The 21,178-nt window shown below is 43.3% G+C and overlaps 1 protein-coding gene and 1 long non-coding RNA gene across 6 annotated transcripts in view; one reads left to right on the top strand and one right to left on the bottom strand.

Annotated features, from left to right (window-relative positions):
• runx1t1 (RUNX1 partner transcriptional co-repressor 1) overlaps positions 1–18,797 on the bottom strand; it is a 56,949-nt gene extending 38,152 nt beyond the window's left edge. For 2 of the 4 annotated variants that reach the window (XM_005478549.4, XM_005478550.4), the window contains exon 1: positions 18,265–18,797. In XM_005478549.4, coding sequence (XP_005478606.1) covers positions 18,265–18,292 — 28 coding nt within the window. In that variant the 5' untranslated portion in view covers positions 18,293–18,797. The remainder of the gene's footprint in view (positions 1–18,264) is intronic. The other 2 variants (XM_005478551.4, XM_005478552.4) reach the window with 2 other exon arrangements.
• Positions 18,798–18,869: 72 nt separating this feature from the next.
• Positions 18,870–20,168, top strand: LOC109196667 (uncharacterized). Of its 2 annotated transcripts, XR_002058074.2 has the most exons (3): positions 18,870–18,968; positions 19,730–19,856; positions 19,949–20,168. It is a non-coding gene; the product is annotated as an uncharacterized LOC109196667 (long non-coding RNA). The 2 variants fall into 2 exon arrangements; XR_002058073.2 differs by having other exon boundaries at positions 19,730–20,168.
• The last annotated feature ends 1,010 nt before the right edge of the window (positions 20,169–21,178 follow it).

Genomic DNA, 21,178 nt, shown 5'->3' with positions numbered 1-21,178 from the left:
GTCATCACAGAATACACGAGCTATGTCAAAAACAGCTGTCGGAGCTGCCGACGACGCTCGTGCTTACGGGTGAATCATAACCAGGTGTTAGAGCCCCGTTGTTAGGATGAACAGCGGACACTGGATTCATGACATCTGAGAAGAGACGTCAAGCTGGGTAGTGTGCAGAATTCTTCTGAATTCAAACAAAATAAAGCAACCAACTCACCACAGTACACAGAACACACCTGCAGCGAAACGACAGCTGGGATTTGCGATTAACTGCAATTAAGAATCACATACGTTTTTTTTTTCCATCTCGTGTCAGTGCTGTCAGTTAAATAAGACTCATCCCACCTAGAAAACTTATCCCCTTTACTTAATTTTATCGCTTTGAATTATTGCTTTTGGTAACTGAGGTTATCACAGTTTTAAAAAATTTAAAACTGATAAAGTTTTCAGCTCATGAGAGAGAAACAAACAGTTAGGAGCATTTCCATGGTGCAAAGGGAAGCTGTATATCTGGAGGCTCACTTGAAGATATAGTTATAGTTACCTCACACATTTTTAATACAAAGAAATGATTTCAGCAGCTTTAATATTGACCGTTCAGCCCTTCATTAAGCTTCATTTGTCTGATCCTTAAGGCGGGCAATTAAATGGTGCTACTGGGTTTAAACTGGGCAGCAATGTCATACTAAAAATCTAAAGAAACAAAAAACACCTCCTTGTGCACTGTGTGTGTTAGTATGTATATCTCATGTGCCTACAGGAAACATTAATCACTTTTGTTTAGTGACCTGAAACTTATTGTGTGGGTCCCTTCAGCTAAACTAATCGATTCTCAGCAGTGGTTTAGCAGTAAGAAAATTAATCACTGGAGCACTTCCTGTCATTTTCTCCAGACTACTCCTGAAATCTTCTCTCCCCATCCCTCTTCTTCAGCTGGCTCTCATTTCTCTCCCCTCTCTCACTCCGTCTTTAAGAGCTTTTCCTTTCTTTTTACCCCTCATTCCTCCCTCCAGTGCTCTTTCTCCCTCTCTCGCTCTCTCCTTCTGCTCTGCCATCATCGCAACATCTGATTAACATATGTCTGGGCTTTCACTCCCTGTCAGCTTGCAGGCATCTGCACACATGCGAACTAACAGAGGCGCTCGCATTCACGCAGCCTCGTAAACCGTGTATCAGGTTCAAGAGTGTAAAGGACAAAAATGGCAGCAGATTTTCACGATCCTCCTTTTAGCTACATTTACGTCCCACTCCGCCTGAGCGTGAACGTGTGCGTGCCCACAACAGTGAGGATCAGAGACAAAGCGTCTTAATGTTAGTGCAAGACAACAAGCACTAATGTTCCCCAAGTGAGCTGCTAAAAATGCCAGTAAGGGAGGAGAGAAAAGGAATTATATTAGGACAGAGAGAAAGAGGAGATGACAGAGAAGATGTGAGTATGGGAGCGTATAAACAAAAGCAATAGCTGCTCCAGCTCTCCGGAGACACGTGGCCCCTAAAAGCACTAGCAAACCCAGTCTCTCTCTAAGCTCACGTTTCATTTCAGAGACAGGAATTGATAGAATGCATTTGAGTTTATTTAATAAACAGTTGGGAGCTTAACTTCAAATGCCACTTCCAGTTATTGCAATCAGAGAACTCGTACTGATTAGCTTTGGCAGTAGTAACAGGAAGACATGTCATCCTAACTATCACCAGCCCATACCAGTCAAGCTACATGATCAGATTTTTTTACCTGGAGAGGTTTTACTGGCTTAAAGCGTCAATGAAATCATCTCATACGTGTTGCAGGATGCTAAAGCCTCTTTTCAAATCATCTGTTCTCCTCTGTCCAAAACTGCCTGGAATCAGGCCCACTTTCACGGTCTCATCTGCAACAAAAGCAGGTAATAACAGCAACCGACGTAGGCAACCAAACAACTACTTTGTCGAGAGGCTTGCCAAAACGCATAATCCAGCTGACTGCAACAAAAGCTTTGCAAAACCCTGCAGACAGACACTGATGATTGTTTGCATTGGTCTATGTTTGTAATACCCATAATCTGACCAGTTTGTTATAATGGCATCCCCTGCTATTTGAACACTTTTGTAAAAAAAATAAAATAAAATAAAGACAAGTGGCACCAGCACGGCAAACTGGGATACAAACCGTGCTGAGTTAAATTACTCTCTGTGTGTGTGTGTCTGTGAATGAGCATCAGGGGCTTATTTCATTCAAGAATTAAACAAGTCAATGCTGTGGCTTTAAGTGAGCTTGCATACACTGTACTGTAGAGCCTTCCTTCTGTGTCCTCCTGCAACCTCCTGACACCTCCCCCACGCAGGCTAATAAGGACTCATTCTCTATATATGGGTTAATATATGTGCTTAAATTCAAAACAGGCAAATAAAAGGCTTTCTTAATACGAGCGCATTAACGCACTGAATAGTCGCACAATACTGATGAGGAGAAACCGTTTTGCTAAGGAGATTTCAATGGAGCGTCAAAGCTGTTTTGTGTGGGGTGGAGCCATCCTGTGTATATCATCTTGTGGGTGAAGGGTGTGTGTATGTGTGTGTGATGAGGGGTTCTATTGGAAGGAACTGAAGTGACTTTTTTTGTGGAAGACTTGGTAAACTCAATGGGGCTTTGGAGGGCCAACTCAATGATAAGTCAATGAGGTGCACTTGAATAGCGGAGTTGATGGAGTGAGACACACAGAAAATAATCTTTCTCTCTCACGCACAGACACACACACAGCAAAGTCCCACGGGACAGCTTCTGGCCACTCAGCGTGTGCATGTTTAATGGCACAGGGTGATATGTGCGTGAGAGAACAGAGTTAGCTAGTCGCAGAAGGCAAAATTATACAATAAGCTAGACAGTTCTGCCTACATTCTGCTGCACACTAACCCCTGCTTGTGTGCTGTCTCCATGTGAGGAGTGCCTGTGTGTGTGTGTGTGTCTGCACAGGCTACAGAATACACAGAACCTCACACAGTTTACACCCCAGTGGAGACTATTAGTGATTCTCTACCAGACACAGAGGGAACACATAGTCTGAGAGAGACACAGGCAAAGAGTCAAAAGTGTAGAGGAGAGAAGGGGAGAGGGAGGGTGGGGTGGCTGCGGGGGGAGAATCAAGAGAAGAAGGATGAGAGAAAGAGACAGTGACAGACTGGCACACTGATACACAGACACACACAGATGGGAAGATAAATGAACAGATATTCTGGCAGTGCTACATAATACAGAAAGAAAGGGAAAGGGAACATCAGGGCAAACGTCAGTTCTCTTCCTCTCGCAAACCGACCAAAGATGGCCTCAGCTTTAGTGCAATCTGATGTAACTCGCCAGAAACAGTTTCAATGCTGCACATCAAACATAGTCATACCCCAGTCATCAGACTGAAGAGAGAGGATATGTGAAATCTCTCCAAAATGTGTCACACTTTAAGGTGAACACTTAGTGTTATCTAACAAACTCGAGTGTATATCTTTAATTAAGCGTATATCGGCAAACACGCGTCACCCCATTTGACAGGAGAAGAGAAAAGAAGGAATAAAGAGATGCCTGAAGAAAAACAAAGGTCGAATGACAAGGTGGAAGCCAGAAAAATGGATGTAGAGGATGCAGGAGGAGGTGGTTAAAAGAGACACGAAGGAGGAGGAAAGGAAAGAAGGTGACCAGCTTGTATAGAGGTGCAGTTGGCCACAACAGGCGCTCCACTGGGCTGCACTCAACTGCTCTCTGCCTCCTGGACACACATTACATCTGAGAATATTTGATGTGTGCGTCCGCGCGCGCGCAAGCACAACGGCTGCATCTGAGCAACAACTCTGGAGGAAGGGAGGTTACATATGGGCTTGGCCTTTGTGTGTCTGTGCGTGTGTGTGTGTGTGTGTGCTGATGGAAGTGAGAAAAAGGCGAGCGAACTGCAAAAAGAGAGCGAGTGAAAGTGAGTGTAGTCGAAAAGGTGCAATCAGCAGAGGGGCGGAAAAAAAAAAAAGCGAGCAAGAGGCTCCCTGTGTGTGCGGCAGGTCCCCAGCCATCTGGACACTCCCCCCCCAACCCACCCCGCCCTCCACACCCACCATTCTCCTCCACCCTCCTTTTCCTCCCCTCTCCTCTGCCGACTGGTGTGCTATTCATGGCGGACCCATTTCACCTTTCAGTGTGTTACGCCCGCTCACCACAATACATGCTAATGAGGTAGAACAAATGACTTTTTTTCAGTGGGTGCATACATGTGTGCGGCCCTGTGTGTGTGTGTGTGCGTGTGTGCGTGTGTGGGTGGATGGGTTGCTGAATTCTTCCAATCTCGACTGCTCGTTTCCAAACCACTTGCTTAACTGTCGAAAGAGTTGTTAATGGTTGTGCAGAAACCAATTTTGTTTTCTCACCTGAAGGCACAAAATAGCTCCAGATTACTGACACCTGATCTGATGTTGCTTTGCACCGATGCTTGATTTCTAGAGCACCGCAAACATAGGCTCAGGAATCTGCAGTCTTAATGCATTTACCACTGTGTCTCAAGGACCTATAGCAAACAAACCATATAAACGCAATGGCATTTAATTCCAGCTGGGGTAACCTCCAGCAGTCCTATATATCCTCACACCCAGCCACCTTCTATTTATCCTCCACTGAGTGACTTGGCCCAGTTCCAATCTGATCTGCTCGGCGATGATAAAGTGGAGAGGAGACAGAGGAGGGGAGAGAGCGCACATTTACAGTTCTCTGTAGTACAGATGACAGGAGATGAATGGAGCACTTGATTTGTCGCAACAGAACACAAGACACCACAACTGACATCGGCAAGAGGAGTGGTGACAGGGAGAAAAAATAAGAAACAAGCAGGCAAGAAAAGGGAGTGCCAGGGTGCTGAAAGATTGAGGAGCAATACAGAAGATGGGAAGGGAAGAGGAGAGGAAAGCGAAAAAGGGGACGTTTGAAAAGAATAGATGATAGCGAGAAAACAAGGGGAAAGAAAAATACATAGCAATACAGACAGAATGACAAACAGTTTGTCAAAACCGAGCCTCCTTCGAGTCTTTCTTCAGCAAGAGCTGCTTCTCATTCGCCCTGCATCACTAGGTGGCGCTAACGATACATCTGTACACCTGCCAACCCTTTCCTCCCCCTCTTCCTCCCCCTTTACGTCTTTCCATAGTGAATCATTGTGACAGCCCGGCTTGGCAGTCATAATTAACCGAGTGCACTAGCTAGTGTAGCACTCCATGCAACACACCACAGTGAGCCAAGCACAGAGAGGACTGCTCATAGTGAGAGCTGCCACCAGGCATGATGGTCATGTTTGTGTGTGCATGCCTCTGTGTGTGTGTGTGAGATTAATAGTGTGTGTAGTGACAGTGTGCAGTCAACTAAGCTACATACACAGGTGGGGAAAGGAGAAGGACTTTTTGAGGCTTCTTCGAGGATCACTGCCTCCAGTGAGGTCAGACATTGCTGATTAAATCAGCGTCGGGCCAAAGGTAACAAATTATTCATTAAAATACAACTCTCTGTGTCTGTTATTGTTGTAAGGAATTAAAGTTTTAAGGCATCGACTTAGAAGTATGCTGATTTAATTATACAAAACAAACAAAAAAAATCATAAAAAAATATTTCAAAGGTGGTGTCTTTTTAAAAACAACAAAAATATCTGCCAGTGCAAGATTTATATATCATCGCTGCCTATTTGTGTCTCTCCCACTAAATCCTGCTCAAGAGGAAAACCATCCATTTTGGGGGCTGCATTTTGCACATGTAAAACACAGATTTGTCCTGCAACAGCTGTGGAACAAATTGTGTTATTAAGTCATTTTAACACCCAAGGCATCCAATTAAGCTACCCAATTCCCCTTATCAAAGCCACAGTTCTCCCAAAACGAGGAAAACAACTTGCATGGATGTGACTGTTTCTACAAAAATAGCCCTAAAATCAGCTTCATAGCCGTTATGTGGGACTAATGGAAATGGTGCCACAGTTCCTTTAACTAGTACAGAAACAGGAACCAGGCCATTCCTGGCTCCCCTCCCGGCCTCTGGGGCCCAGGGCCCAGCCCAGCTCGCCACACAATGGGCCAGCAGAATGAGAGGAACCTCCGGCCATCCAGAGATAGCCCTGCTGGTCAGGAACCAGAAGAAACCTGGGAGGGGGAAGAGGAGGTGTGTGTGTGTGTGTGTGTGTGTGTGTGTGTGTGTGTGTGTGTGTGTGTAAGCCTTAAGGATGCAAACCCAAGCAGCCAGGGAAAGAAGGGTGGGGATGGTTGGTCGGGGTCAGGATGTGTGTAAAGGGGACAATGTTTGTGTCTGTGTGAAAGAAAGTAGAGCTGTTCAGATAAATGCCTTGCTCCCATGCAAAAATAACACAAACGCACACACATACACATGCATACTGCTACTCTTCTCTCTAAGGAAGTTAAAGCTTGTTTACAGGTAATTAAAGCTGGGACAGCAATGGTGGGATACAAGGTGCATGGGGGAGTGGTTGATATAAGAGGGAAGCAGGATTGGAGAATGGCAGTGGGACCAGTGGCTTTTGGACCTGGCACCCACCCTGGTAAGTGAACTGTCCTATCGGGCTTTCTTACACCGCCTGGAGCCCCAAACAGTGAGTCAGTCCAGAGGAGCATTGGTCTCTGAACCTAATGATGGGAATTAACCCTGGGGACAAACTGGAAGAAGTAAATTACATAAGAGTGAGAAGCAGGTCGTGATGTGACCCTGCTCCCAGTTCTGTTTTGGGAGGGGGGGTGATAGAGGTGGTGGGGTGGGGGTGCTCTTCAATAAAACACAGACACATGCACATGGCGCCCACTGTTTCCATGACAACAAGTGGAGCAGATATGCTCTCTCAACTGTCAAAGGACACGCGCACACACATATATACACGTGCGGTGAAAAGAAAAAGAAAGGTTTGTACTAAAGTGTTTTTTTAGCATTTCATAGGTGGCTGTCATCGCCGGAGTGACAGAAGAAAGAAGACTGAAGAATAAAGAGACAATGGCAGGAACCAAAAAGGAAACAGAGAAAAAAGAAACAGGCCAGGAATGCAGGATAGATACAGCTGCTGCTGAACTTAAAAAAAAATATGCTGAATATATTTTTGCACATTTTGGTACTGCAAGTCGTTCTTAGGAGGGGCTGCTTTATTGCCAATAATGATTACAGACACCAAAAGCAATTCTGCTAAAGCTGAATTGAAAAAAAATTGAAAATAAGTATGAATTTTTTTTTTTTTTTTTTTTTACCTCTGTAACTTGTGAACTAGAGTCACCGGGCTTGGCTGGTAAAATAAAACACGGTGTCCTTGCTACTTCCTCTAGCACAAGTGTGCCATAACTTCTGTTCTCAGACACTAGAGAGAGATAGAGACAAAGACAGACTGTCCTAAATCTAAACCTCTCAGCGTCATCTGAATTGATGGTTTTTAGGGGGTAGAGAGATGTCAGCGTCACACGGCGTTACGTGAATGTATAACCTACACGTATTTCTGCTTCTAAATCCGTCTGTGCCGTGCATGCATTCCCCGTGTAATATGTGGTGAAAGGAAATAGATCGCTTCTGTTTCAGGTCTGTGTGTCACGTATACACCAGTGTATCCTTTCAGGGGGAAATTAATACGATATCAATTTTCCTTTAGTGCAGGGGCTATTTTATGGTATTGGTGGATTCATGAATTTTCTTACGCTGTCACATTCGTATTCCAGATTCTGATTTAATTTGCCGCGTGGGAATGAAAGCACACATTTCAAATGAGACGAAGCAATAAATTCAAAATTGCTTTCCTCACGAGGCGTACACGCACGCACACACACACAAGAGCAGTTTTGTCTTTGTTCTTGTTATATAAAAAAACACACACACACACAACCAACTATTCTTTATCGTGAAATAAAGCAGTCTCAGCTAAGTACTCTTAGCTGCAGGGAATGTCACATTTTACAAGCTTTCATCCACATACCATGCAGTATTTTCGCCTAACCTCACAATCCCCACTTGCACTATAATTCTCAATTACAGTAGGGCAGACATATATATATATGTGTGTGTAGTATATACTGGTGCTCACATGCAGCTGTGGTAAACGCTTGCTGTGTGAACTCCTTGACAGGGGCTGGTTAAATATAGCTTGAATGATTTCATGTGTTATTTTTCCCCAAATGCAGTTTAGCATTACTGGCTGTCTAAAAGAAGAAGAAAAAAACGAGACAGCAGCTCAAGGTCTAAAAGCAGAAGCTTGTATCCGAGCTCAGCAATTTGAAACTCATAAATGTTATTTAACATTGTATATGAGTCATTTCTCTCTGTCTGTTGTCTCTCACAGCCTGCGTCTCTCTTGGTTGCTTGACTCTGTGGCTTCTGGCTTTGGCCCTTTAGCAGTTTAAAGTAACTCACAGCTATGTCCCACTAGCTCGTCTCTGTTTCCCACTTTCTCTGTTTTCAGACTCTTGTTCTCGAGCTGGCACAGGCAAACAGGGTGACATCAGATCTACAAACACAAAAACCTCACTCTCCCCGTCTAATAACGTGTTCTTTAAAAATCTAAAACACAGCTCTTCTAACCCTGATACCTCAAATCTGATGAAACGTAAACAAATGCATTTAGTCTACAATAATTAGCCCTGTGTTTTGAATATTTCATCTCAAATAATTATTTCTTGAATATATCTGTCTCTATTTTAGACAAAAGAAAGCAAAACAGTAGATATTTTTATTCTAGAAAAGACACTTCCACTGTCTGCACCTTATATCCTCACATGATGGATATCTACTTTTTCCCCTAGCGCCTCTCCCCATTTCACCTTGCTGCACTTGTCACTGTTCACCTTTCTTGCACCCCAGTATCTGCTTCTGCTCCCCACCCCTTTGTAATCACACTCTAATCCTTTGCAATCAATTCCCCACGAAGATACCACCCGACCCAAATGACACACACATACAGGCAAACACACACAAACACACACACTCAGTGCGCCAAGCAAACAGATGTCTGCAAGACACAAAAGCAACCAAAACCAGGATCAACAATCATTTCAACACACTATTATTATGTTTTGTTACACGTTGGTTGGATCAGACAGACTGTGAACATCTTCGTTCATTCGAATCAAAACCACGTAAATTAACACCATATCAAGCTGAAATACAGGACAGATCGTCGAAGACAGAAAGCAACGGAATAAGTGTTAAGGAATTGCACTGAATTTTTAAAACATGTTGGCTACATTTAGGTAGAAATGTAATCCTTTTTATATGATGGGATCAGGATCAACGTACATGCGTGCTGTGTGTGTGTGTCCCTTACCCTTGATCAGCTGGTGACTTGGGTTTGTCATTGCCCTGCCAGGCAAAAGCCCGGGGCAGTGCACGACTAATGCATTAGTGTCTTTAGCAGTTCGGGGCATCTGTCATGTGTGTGTACATGCTTTTGTGTGGCTGCATCATGTAGCCTGGGGCAAAGTGGCAAATACAAAGAGTCGTGTTTTATCTAAATATAGAAACAGATGCAGATTGTCTCCGGTTCTGCTGCGCGTAGTTTTTAACTCCCCTACTTGGTTGCTTGTCTTCATTGTCTACACTCTTTTGTTACATATGGCTGGCAATAACCAAAGCTCTACTTTCTTAACAGTTTGAGACGCCTTTCATTTTGACGAAGTGGTAAAAATGTTGCATGCTGTGGTCTTAAAATGCATTTGATGCCGTATTTTAGTATAAATGTTCACTTCATGAAATTTTATGAGACGGTGTTGTGTTACAAGAACAACACTGATTTAATAGAACATAATTGGCAGTAACAATGAGCTCAGCATGCTTTTGTTAAGTGACTAAATGACGAGAAATAGGACAAGGGTATGTGGTGGGAAAGGATAGTGCGTGTATGTTGTGTTCATTCTGATGAGGAATGGCAGCGAAAGTGTGTGTGTGCGTGTCTGGCTGCCTGTTAATATGGCATGCCACATAATGCTAAAAATATCACTCATCACATCAAACGCACACCAAGAAACTTGTAGACCACCTAACACACACAAAGAGAGCTCTGCATGCCTTCACTTTAGATTGACAAGCCTGCCATATGGTGCTGAGCTTTGTCTTTGTTTGCATATTCAGCCACTTACTGTCTGAGTTTATGAGAGACCAATTTAGCAAGTGCACACCTGTGTATTTTTTATTTATTTATTTATTTTTTTTTACATATGTGTAGTTCAGTCCTATGTGTGAGATAGCTACATTAGCAAACATAAAGTTGCAGCTGCACTCCAGTACATGATCCCTGCACAGCTGTGAATTATTATGTGGACAATTTAATGCTGCCAAAGAGGAAACAGGAAATTAAGATCGTACTTTTGTTGCACTGCTAAAGTGTCTGGCAAAATGTTTGTGTGCATCCATGCTCAAATAAAATTCCTACAAAGTGAAACGACGCATCTCTGATTCTATCACCCTGAGTAGCGGCTTTATGCTCGTCACTCCTAAATGTGTAGAAGAGGTGCAGATGGAGACCCAGGGGTGCAACCCAAATGCTTAAGGGGAAGGGGCTTTCCACTCACTAAAGCATCCTCAAACTAACATCTAGGCAGTAATTTGTCCTCCCTCAGGGGAGGCATAAAAAAAAAAACCAGAGCCTCGAATTCTTTGCAGCTATGGAAAAAGTGAAGAGCGAACAAAAAAAAGCTAAAATACTTTATCTCCGCCTCTAACTGAAAGTTATTACATTTTCTGAATGGTATGACTTTCTAATGGTTAGCATATGTGAATATGTGTGCACAGAGAGAGAGAGCAGTAGTTGAGGTTAAGTTAATAGCACAAGCAGAGGGGGAACTGGGAACCCTTGGCTTATAAAGGATACTTGTTTCCCTGCCTCACCGAAAACCAGATGTTGATAAAGAGACATAGGGGGAGGAGAGAAGACAGATGGGCAAAAAATTACCATCACTTGAGCCAAACATCTTGAAACATCTGCAAAAAAAAAAAGAAAAAAGAAAAAAAAGGTACCTTACAAAAGGAGATGGATTTATGCTCTCCCTCTATCTTGGATTTTCATTGCTCCGTGAGAGCCTTTCTCCCTCCTGTGCAGCGCTGCTCTCAGTGTTACCAGGACTAAAAAGTTTTGCCGCAATCTGGAGCTGTTTAAGTCTTGGAGAAAAAAAAGCTTGGATTCTTCCACAAATGGCTTTATCATGTAGAGAAGGCAAACACGTCTGCACACTGTTGGAGCCATAAAACTTCAGAGAGTGCCGCGGGATGGGGTCCACAATCATGCAGACTAACTCGATATGAAACACTATAAATGTCAAGGTACATTGCAATATAGACGCATGTGTGTACATCCCTGCACATGTGAGGCCCAAAAACATATAATTCATATCCCATTTCTAAAAGTGGAGTTCGGTTACCATGGAGACCCGTCGTCTATTGCTAGTATGAAATGCGCAGCTGAGGATGGCACGTCCATATGGTTAGAGTACGACAGAGGGGAGGAACAGATGCCTTGATTAAAGGGCTGTCGATCGCAAATCCATAAGAGCAGCTGGGGTCATGGATGTATATCAGATGACACTACAGATAGCGAGCAAGCCAGACAAAAAGATATATGTTTTTATACTGTAGGCAGATATAAAAACACACACACATTCACATGGACACTTGTGAGGAGAGGGAGCTCTACAGATCTCTATCTGTTCATCGATACACAGCTACAGCCTCACAACTAATCTCCCAGTTTGACTGAACTGCGAGAGCTTTCTCCATTTTCAGAGAGAAAGTCTGGACATTTTATCCCTTTTGAGAGAAACAGCAGTGAGGTAGAAGCCTCTAAGTGTAATTCTCAATTTTTGGGTATATACAACTGCCATTAAATATACTTTTTTTTAAAGATTAAACCGACTGTGGTTTTGTTCTGTTTTTGTACAAACAAACACTTAGCAGGGGAGCTAGCAATGAAGCAATGATTCGGGCCATTTAAGGTTAGACTGCAGTGAGCGGTCATGTATAGGGACCGAAATTTCATGGACAGGACGCACTAGAAGTTAACCAAAATGGGGCTTTTTACTTGGCCCCATTTGGAGAAAATGGACCAGCTCCTTCCATTTTTTTTATGTAACCCCCACTGTCCCTTCTGCCACTCTCCCGCTTTCTCTTTCAACCAATTTCTAAAATGGCCCTCCCTTGAAATAATTGACACTCTGCGTTTATCATTTGAGGCACCTGCTGTTGGTTTGACAACAAGACAATCAGATGGAGCGACCGGCCGTCGTCCCATTGTCCCATCTCCCTGTTTGTCTGTGACACTAACTGACAACAGCTGGAAGCCCTCTCTTCCTACAATACCCATCATGCAAGTCAAATTCAAGCACAAAAGAAAAGGGCCTCATTATTTGGCTGTAGTGGTGTGATTTTAACCAGCAAGGGGAGGAAACAATGATTTAGTTGTGTCTGCCCATGGGACATAAAAGGCTGGCAGCGACTGGACGTCCAAAAAAACAGCCGTGCACGTGATTGCTCTGCCGGTGCCGATTGTATTTCATTGTGAACATTAAAGAAACACAGTGCAGATTGGTGCTAGCTGTTTGCACCTCCACTTGTGTACAAATACCGGAGTAGACCACCGCAATATATAACGTGTACGCTCCTGTCTGCTAACATGCATTTTTGAACACGCAGCCTCCCACATCCCCATCTCTTCTTCTCTCTTCTACTCTCTAGATGTAATTGACTGAGCACGTCAATACTCGGAGGGAAAAAAACAGAGGGTCCACTGTCTGCATCTATTGATCTACACTTCTCTCTTTCTCTCTCTCTCCCTGTCTGCTGATCTTAATTACACTTCTTTTTACCAAGCCAGGGCTCCACTCTAGCGGCTGCCCTTTTCATAAAATGTACTGTCCAAATCCATACATCAAAATTAATGAGAGTGAACCGAGCTGTAAATCAAATATCCAAGCTGATAAGCCGAGGTGGTGATCGTAAATTACATAAGTCCTTTTTCGTAAAACAAAAAAAAAGAAAAGAGAAAAGAGAGAAATTATTCTCACGGGTTCATTTAGGTCAGCGTTAACAATGTGAAGTTTTTACAGAGGAAGCAACCTCAGTTTAGGTGATTAAAACCGCTAAAGCGTGACAGGGTGAGGTGATGTTTCTCACTCTCTTTGTTATCTACTTCCTCTTTCTTTGTGTCTCTCTTTGTCAATTTGTCTGATTTTCTGCCTGCCTGTTTGTTTGTTTTAAGCGCTGTCTGTCTGTGCCCACTCCACCGCCTCTCTCTCTCTTTTCTCTAATGCACACACACACACACACACACACACACAAACACACAAAAACGACTTTTATGGTCAGGTTTTATGGACTGGTAGCAAAGCAAACTGGTCCATTCTTCAGCAATTGTCCTCTCGTGAACTGGGGAGAAAAAAGGCTCCTAATCGCACAGTTTCACAGCTCATACTTCCCATCAATCAAACCTGTCTGTGTGTCCTCGGGATTTGTGTGAGCGTTTGTGCGTGTGTGTCTGGTTGTGCGTGTAGACATTCCCACCGTATAGCATCTCAAACCTCTGCTGAATCACAAAGAAAAGCTTAGAGATGGCAGTTCAGACTCTCTTACATACAGTACACTCTGTTCCTTTTCAGATGAATCTTCACAGAAGACACAAACCACCCCCAGCCCCTCAGGCCCTCTGTTTAATCTTTAAATGTAAATTGGGCGACAGGTGAATATTGAGAAGGTGAGCGATAAAGGGTAACATCTTCACTTGGCCACTTTATCGCTGCTCCACATCGCTAAGAAGCGCCTATTCAATATCATTACCTTTAGCAGAGTGTAGGGGGAAACACAGTCGTGGGTATGTCCTTTTGTATTCATTGGACATACTGCATAGACACCTGCATACACACACACACACACACACACACACACACACACACACACACACAATCACATCCAGTTGCTTATCTTTTGAAATAAGAAAAGGGGCTTGTCAGGATGGCACATTGTATGCATGTGTGTTGAGTAAGTGTGTGTGTGACTGAGAGAGAGAGAGAGAAGGGAAGGCAATGTGCATTAGGGCGATTACAATATCAGCCGACTCCAGATGGAGGCAGGAAAATAAACAGTGGAAGAGAAAGAGAGCGAGAGAGAGAGCGAGAGCAAGGGGACAGACATCATGACAAGAAGCCTAAGAGAGAGGTTCTATATGTGTGCATTTGTTTGTGCGGAGGTCTGTCTGTGAGCGATACAGTTAGAGAAAGTAGAGTTAATTAGCAACTCAATCCGCATCTGTATACAGAGGACTGAGGAAGCGCTGTGCGTGTGTGACAGTGTGTGGGTTTATATTGTCCTGGACGTGTCTATTTTGAGTGTGTACTTTAAGCCCAAGAAACCTGAGTGCAATAGATACAGCTAACCGTTTACCCTAAACATATGAAAAAACTACATCTCCCATGACACGGCTGTTTTTAGATTTGCTCTGGAACCAATCTATTATCAATCTGAGTTCTGGCTAAGTGAAAAACTAAGTAAAAATAATAATAAAAAAAATGCTAGAAAGGTAAAATCCTCCATGAAACCTTATGAACTGTAAGGCCCTTCCCTGTCGGCCTCTTCTTCACTTGACCTATAAGTCTTATGTTATCCCAAGTAAAAACACGAACAAGGCCAATAAAATCAGTTTGTGGCGCTCACCGTTCACTTTGACATTAAATCAGGCCCTGTAAAGGCCAACTCACAGCGACAATAAAACAAAGACCTCTTGCTTCTGTAAGCACAAGAGAGTGTGGACACACAAGCGCCGCGTATACAATGCAAACGGACACGCACGCACGCGCACGCACACACACCTACCTGCAAGTCCTTTTTATACCACCGCTGCTCTTTCGTGGGCGATGAAATTCAATAAGCAGTGAGGAGAACTGCCCTCTCACTGATAACCATCGATGGGGTTATCGATCTCCAAAAGCATTCATGCGTACGTGCATGCCCATGCACGTGCACACGCACGCACACACACACACTATAATTCACTCTGGGACTTGATAACAGACAGCTCTGAATAATCAGAAGAGATCTATACATCTTAAAGGAGTGCATGCAACACTGATTTTAGTATCCGGTTCGGCAGCTGATAGTTGCCCCCTGACTGCATTGCTTCAGTTCCAATCTGTATCCAAGGCTCCACCATCTCGATCTTTATACACATTTCTGCAGTAACAGCAGCTGAGGTAAATGTGCACTAAAACCCAGTGAAAAGAATGAAGAATATTGTAAAGTTTTCATGTTGTTTGTGGAGTTAGATAAGAACAGACCTTCTAGATTGACACAGAAGTTCTGTGAAAATCCCAAGTAGTAGTAGTAGCGCCAGGAAAGCCCACTTATTCTAAGCACTGAATTATACAATAAACAAACAACCAAAAATCTTTGAGCGCATACATAACTTAGAGCATATACTGTAGGCTGTACACAAATGAGGGAGCTTGTGTTAAGTTCTGTATACTAGAATCTGGCTCTGATAGAGCCAATTGAGAACGCTGAAAAAATTACAGGTGATCCGGGTTGCACTGCTTTTGAAGTGGATTTTATTAAACTAGAGACAGTCAGCATATGAACTGTGTTGAGTCATCATCACTTATTCACCGTATAGCAAACCTGGACTGCATCCAAACGTCTGTGTGACACACTTAAAAGAAGTGCTTTGTAACTACATCACAGCGCTGGAGTCTCAATGTAACTCTGTGCGAGACAGGAAAAAAATCTCTCTCTCTCTTTTTTTAAAAGCAGTAATTTTTTGTTTGTTGCTGTGATTTAGAGATGCAGTATAAATTGCTAGGAAGCTATTACCAGTGCTTAACATAAAAAAACAGTGAAACCAAAGAGTGTGTGTGCATATGTGTGTGTGTGTGTGTATGATATTCATGCCGCATTTTCGAAAGTGTGCATGTGACACACACAGCCTTTCTCAGCATCACTTGTTCCATCTGCCAACCAGAGGTACGTCTACGTGTGATTCTCTGGCTGCGTGTGAAGGCGAGAATAAAATGGCTGCCATCATTTTTTGCAAGGCCGTCCACGTGTGTGAGCAGCGGTCTGATGCATTTGACCCTATAGCCTGAGAGCTGGGAGGAGGAGAAGGAGGAGGAGGAAGGAAGGAGGAGGAGGGAGAACAGGTGTGAGGCAGGCTGGTGGCTGGGCAGATGGCCCCTGGAAGTGCTATGCTGCAGAGCATGGACCGCAGAGACTTAGCAGCTATCGTTAATACAAGCCTGTTTATACAGTGCACACACATGCAGCACGCAGTCACACATGTCCAATCACGTGCGCACACACACAAACGCAGAGATAACCTGCAAACAGCACTTATCATTTACTCTCCCCTCATCAGCAGCTTTGTTTACCTTTCATTTACTCCTTCTCCCCCCCCTCTCTCTTTATCTCTGTAAACACACACACTCCAGGTAATGGTCTTTTCAGTCAAGTCACTACTTTAATGGAAGTCCCAGTGTTAAAAGGATGGGAAACAAACAACTGATGACATAATAAATGACAGCCACAACAACCACGTCACCTGGCATGGCCACTGCAGTAAATTATTAGACTAAATCAGGATTTAAAAGAAAGAAAGACAGAATAAAAAATAATCCTGAATCTTCATTTCAGTGATTTAAAAGAATCACAGACACAGGATACACCTGCATCATGATATCCCAATAAAATGTCTCTTTGAGAGGAGCATTTTTAAAATGCTGCCATACTTTGCTTTCTTGTTGATCAGTATATATCAATGCCTCTTGCTCATTCTGTACCTGGTCGCCCTTATTTAGCCCATCTAAAGCCACCTCTGCTCCGTTTCATGCCTTTGACAGGACTTAACAAGCGCTCTCTTGGACATCTACAAATGTGTATGATGCTGTGTGGGAGCATTTGGTATGCCTAAAAAAATGTCCAAAGCCCTATGGTTTTCCAGAAGATATTTTCCTCTCTCTCTAATCTGAGCCGTGAGAACAGTCGGGCATCGACAGCATGTTGTGCCATAGCAGCCTCCCTCCCTAACCCGCATGTCTGTTCTTTTCCCAGTCGGGGGAAAAGATTCCCACTGGAGTAAATATAGCCCAAAGCCTTTAATTTCAACCCTATGCCACTCCATTAAAAGAAAGGGGGGAAAAAAAGGAATCCGTTTTCCGTTTTTGGAGATTTTCGGTTATGTGATGATGACAAAGTCGCAGCGGGTGGAGAAGGAAACTTCACATGGGTTTGAGAAAGATGCGTTTGACAGTTGTGTCAGCGCTCCGGATGATGTTTCCTTTTTTTCTTTTCTTTTTTTAACCCCAAATTCAAACTCTGAAATGCAAAGTCTCTAGAAATGCTTTCCAGGACTCCCAGGCAAAGATTAGAAGAAGCAGCTCTACACAGAACAGAAGTGAGAGGCTCAGATTGAGTTCAAAATCCCCACGCAAAAACAAAACAAAACAAAAAAACATAAAGTAGTCAGTAGTAATCCTAAAACTGACTACTTGCAGGAATTATTTGTAATATTTCTCTCCGTTTCTGCAGTGAGAATAATAAAAATTGTGACTTTTTATTTTTTAAACTCCCAAGACGTTGTGTAATATCTTTCGAAGATCACCCCTTAATGTGAAGGTTGCTCCACCTGAAACGAAGGTGATGACTTGGTCCGTAAACTTAAGTTGCCTGTTGCCCCAGAAGAGCTGCGCATCTTGGGCACAAGCTCGTGAACTGGGAGCTGATTTTTATTAAGTCAGCAGCACGCTGGTTAAACAAACTAGAAAGCCAACTGTCTTCATTAATTACATTACTAGATTAATTAGCAGGCAATAGCCGGAGTATTTTCACTTTCTCTAATTTTTTGAGCGATAAATGTATTATGAGACACATCAGAGCTGACTGCTCTGTCTTTTTCTCCCATTAGAATGAACCAAACGACACGATTATGCACAAAACAAACGGACTGTTTCTATGTGAAACAGATCTGCACATAATCTCGGACAACAACAAAAATATTTCTCTAACAAAAAAAAAATGCAGTCCCTGGCGATTATGTATTTATCGTATTATTATTTTTAATTTTAGAGGGGTTTGGACTGCAGCGCAGTCTGCTTAATTTACATTAATATATAAATATATATCAAAGTGGAAATAAAACAAATTCTCAGTTAGGTGTGTTGGGTATTTTGTGATATCATTCGTAATTCGGGCGCACACGTGTGCATACGAAGTCACAAAACACTCCAATAAGGCGTGAATTGGGAAATATAAACATTATTATTAATAGAGAGAACACTTACACTGAAAAGAGGCAGAAATTCCCACCATGCGGCACGTCGATGTGAGAGGGCTAAATAATTTCCAGTCCTTTTGACTCCGCGCAAGGTCCCCTCGATGATCCGCCTGTATCGGGAAGACGAAAACTACAGTCCAGCCAGCTCTCAGGGGCTCTGGTGGTATACTCCCAGCAGCTCAGAAATGTGGTTCAAACTCCGACAAAAGAAAGAAAAAGAGCACCTCTCGGCTTGCAATAAGTGATCAGTCACTGGGGATATGCAGTGTGGGAGAATCGGGAATCTTGTAAAAAGCGCAGAGGCAAAGGAGGAGAGATGAGAAACAGATGCAGAGGGAGGATGCTGTACTGCGCAGGGGCACCCTGTCTGAGTTCTTCTTCTTCTTCTTTTTTTAAACCCGTCTTCTTACTTTCCTCCGAAATCCCTTAAGCGTCTGTTTCGCTTCCGGAAAAAAAATCAGTTTTTATATGTGAGAAAACAATCATCCACACACCCTCGGACTCGGGCTCCTTGTGTTCTGCTTCTCCGTTGGCGTGGGGAAGAGGAGTAGCGACACTCTGCCTCCAGTCGGCGGTGCGCAGCAGAGCCAGGTGGCGATGGGCGGGACTGAAGCGCTGCTGAGGAGGGGAGCAGGAGGAGGAGGAGGAGGAGGCGACTGGGCAGCAGCCAGCATCTGTGTCCCCTAAACAGGTTGGAAAAAGCAGTTTCAGGTCAGAAGTGTTTTCTTTCGTGTCTGTGGCAGTAAAGGATTTTCACTTGAAGCGAGGAAGCCCCCAAAACCCTTTTCTAAAGTCCTTTAGTCATTACTGAAAAATTAGTGGATATTTAGGTGATTTTCAAAGTCTGTCGTAATTCACATGCCCGTACATGTATATTCAGCAGCATCATTAGCCATTGCAGTCACGATTAGCTTCTTTCATAGTTCAGTTAAAGGGTAAGTCGGTCCAGTGTAGGCTGCTCTTTTAAAAATATATCCCTGAGGCGTCATCCAAGTGCTTAAAATTGCGAGTTTTTGTTAGGATACCATGCTGAAAATACTTTGAATTTGTATTTTCAATTTGCATGTAGCCCAAGTGAAAATGTCAGAATCTCAAAAACCAAAACCAAAATCTTGTTATACTGACGTGGAAAATGTTCTGTAATGCTAATAAATAGAGTTGACAGGGAAAAGGATTTTTTACTTAAACAGTGACAGAAACTTCCACATTAAAACTCTAGGTATGTTTCGACCAATGAGGAGGGCTCTCATGAATTTATGCACAAAGTAAATACCATATTTCCATCAGGGTCTCTGCATTGTATTTGCTTGTTGGAGGTTTGGCAGGTGCTCCTTTAACTGAGTCATCACTGAGCCCTCTTCTGCTGAAAGGGCACACAGCAAGGAATCAAAATTCAATTAACAGTAGGGGATGGAAACATGCATTAATTCTTCTTATCTTCTAAATAAATGATCTAGTTTTTTGTTTTTTAGTCTGGGGAGCCCTTTGACCACTGAACCACTTGCACACACAGTTGAGTGTCATGGACCGAATCCAGCCAGCTGGGTGCTCGAGGACCTGGTTTACTATTGTGTGGATGTCTGAAGCCAAAAAAAAAAAGTAGGGCTGTGTGAGCCATGTCTCCACTCTATGTACACTCTATTTTTCTCTCTCTCTCACACACACACGCTGCACCTCTATCTTTCTCTCAGCTGAAAAAGGCACAAGCTGGCTGGCCTGCAGTAACCTAAGGCAAACACTTTCCCGGGACCATCTGGAAATCATCTCGCCCGCAGAGCCAGCGAAAGTACAGAGCAGAAGCTACGTTTACAACTCGGTGATAACAACCGGGCGACTTGAACTGCACGGTTGAACAAGTCATGCACCATTGCCTGTTCACAACATCTCATAAAGCATTCTGTTGTAATCATTTCCATTGTATTTTATTTTATTCTGCAGTTTTTGTACACTTGTAGTCCTCTTCTATGCATCACTTAATTGGAAGACGGTGTGCTATGACGTGCAGTGTAATGCTGTGTTGTGTCACATGCTGATTTGGGTTTAAATCATGGGCCAAAAGTTACACTTGAATAACAAAATCTCAGTCTGTGTGTTTTTAATGGCAAACATCTGGATTTTGGAGCATCATCATAACTTACTACATTTGTCAGTTGTGTGCTGAATGTAAAGCATTTAGCGAATTGTTAATGTGAAGCTCGTGGATTCCTCAATGCAATCACCATGTGGGAAAAATGATGCCATTAATGGCAATCGTTTGCAATAGTATTTTTGTGAGTTTTTCTCTTTCTCGCTTTTTTCTCTCTTCTTACTCTCATCTCTCACTTGTCATCTGCACTGTCTCAGGAGTGGGTTGTGTTCTCAAAGGCAATATCGATAGATAGTGTCACTAGCACTTGTACTGTACTTACATTTTCCCGTCTAGGTCCTTTTGCAAGCTTCTGACAAAGGCAATGGGCCAAGACGAGTGATAGGATGTGCGAATAGATATGCTGAAGGCGAGGAATGGAAAGGTAAGGAAGTGATATTGAATGATAATGAGACAGGAAAAGAAAATGAGACGTGAGTCACGATGAAATGACGGAAGGAGGTTCTGTTGTGAGCGCATAGCTGAATAGGATGCACCGAAGGTCAGAATAGGTGCAGAAGAAAGGTGCCCACTCGAAGTGAGCAACCTAATGTGGTCAGAAAAAGCGGCAGAGCTGTGAGGATGCTGTCACTCCTCGCCTATTTGTGTTCTCTAGTTTGCTCCCAGAGAGCAAGTTCTCTCATGACAATCACAGTGAAACATCTTGACAGCCGGAGGCACAAGGATAGGCGTTGAGGAAACCTGCAAGGGAAAAGAGAATAGGGCAATGATCCGTGTATGCGTGTGTGTGTGTGTCCTGTGATAATGGTGTGCGAGAGCAGGAAACACACAGTGC

The sequence above is a fragment of the Oreochromis niloticus genome, linkage group LG22 (genome assembly GCF_001858045.2).
Source record: "Oreochromis niloticus isolate F11D_XX linkage group LG22, O_niloticus_UMD_NMBU, whole genome shotgun sequence".
NCBI lineage: Eukaryota > Metazoa > Chordata > Actinopteri > Cichliformes > Cichlidae > Oreochromis > Oreochromis niloticus.
Note: the sequence above shows the minus strand (reverse complement) of the source record. Positions and strands in the feature narration are given on the sequence as shown.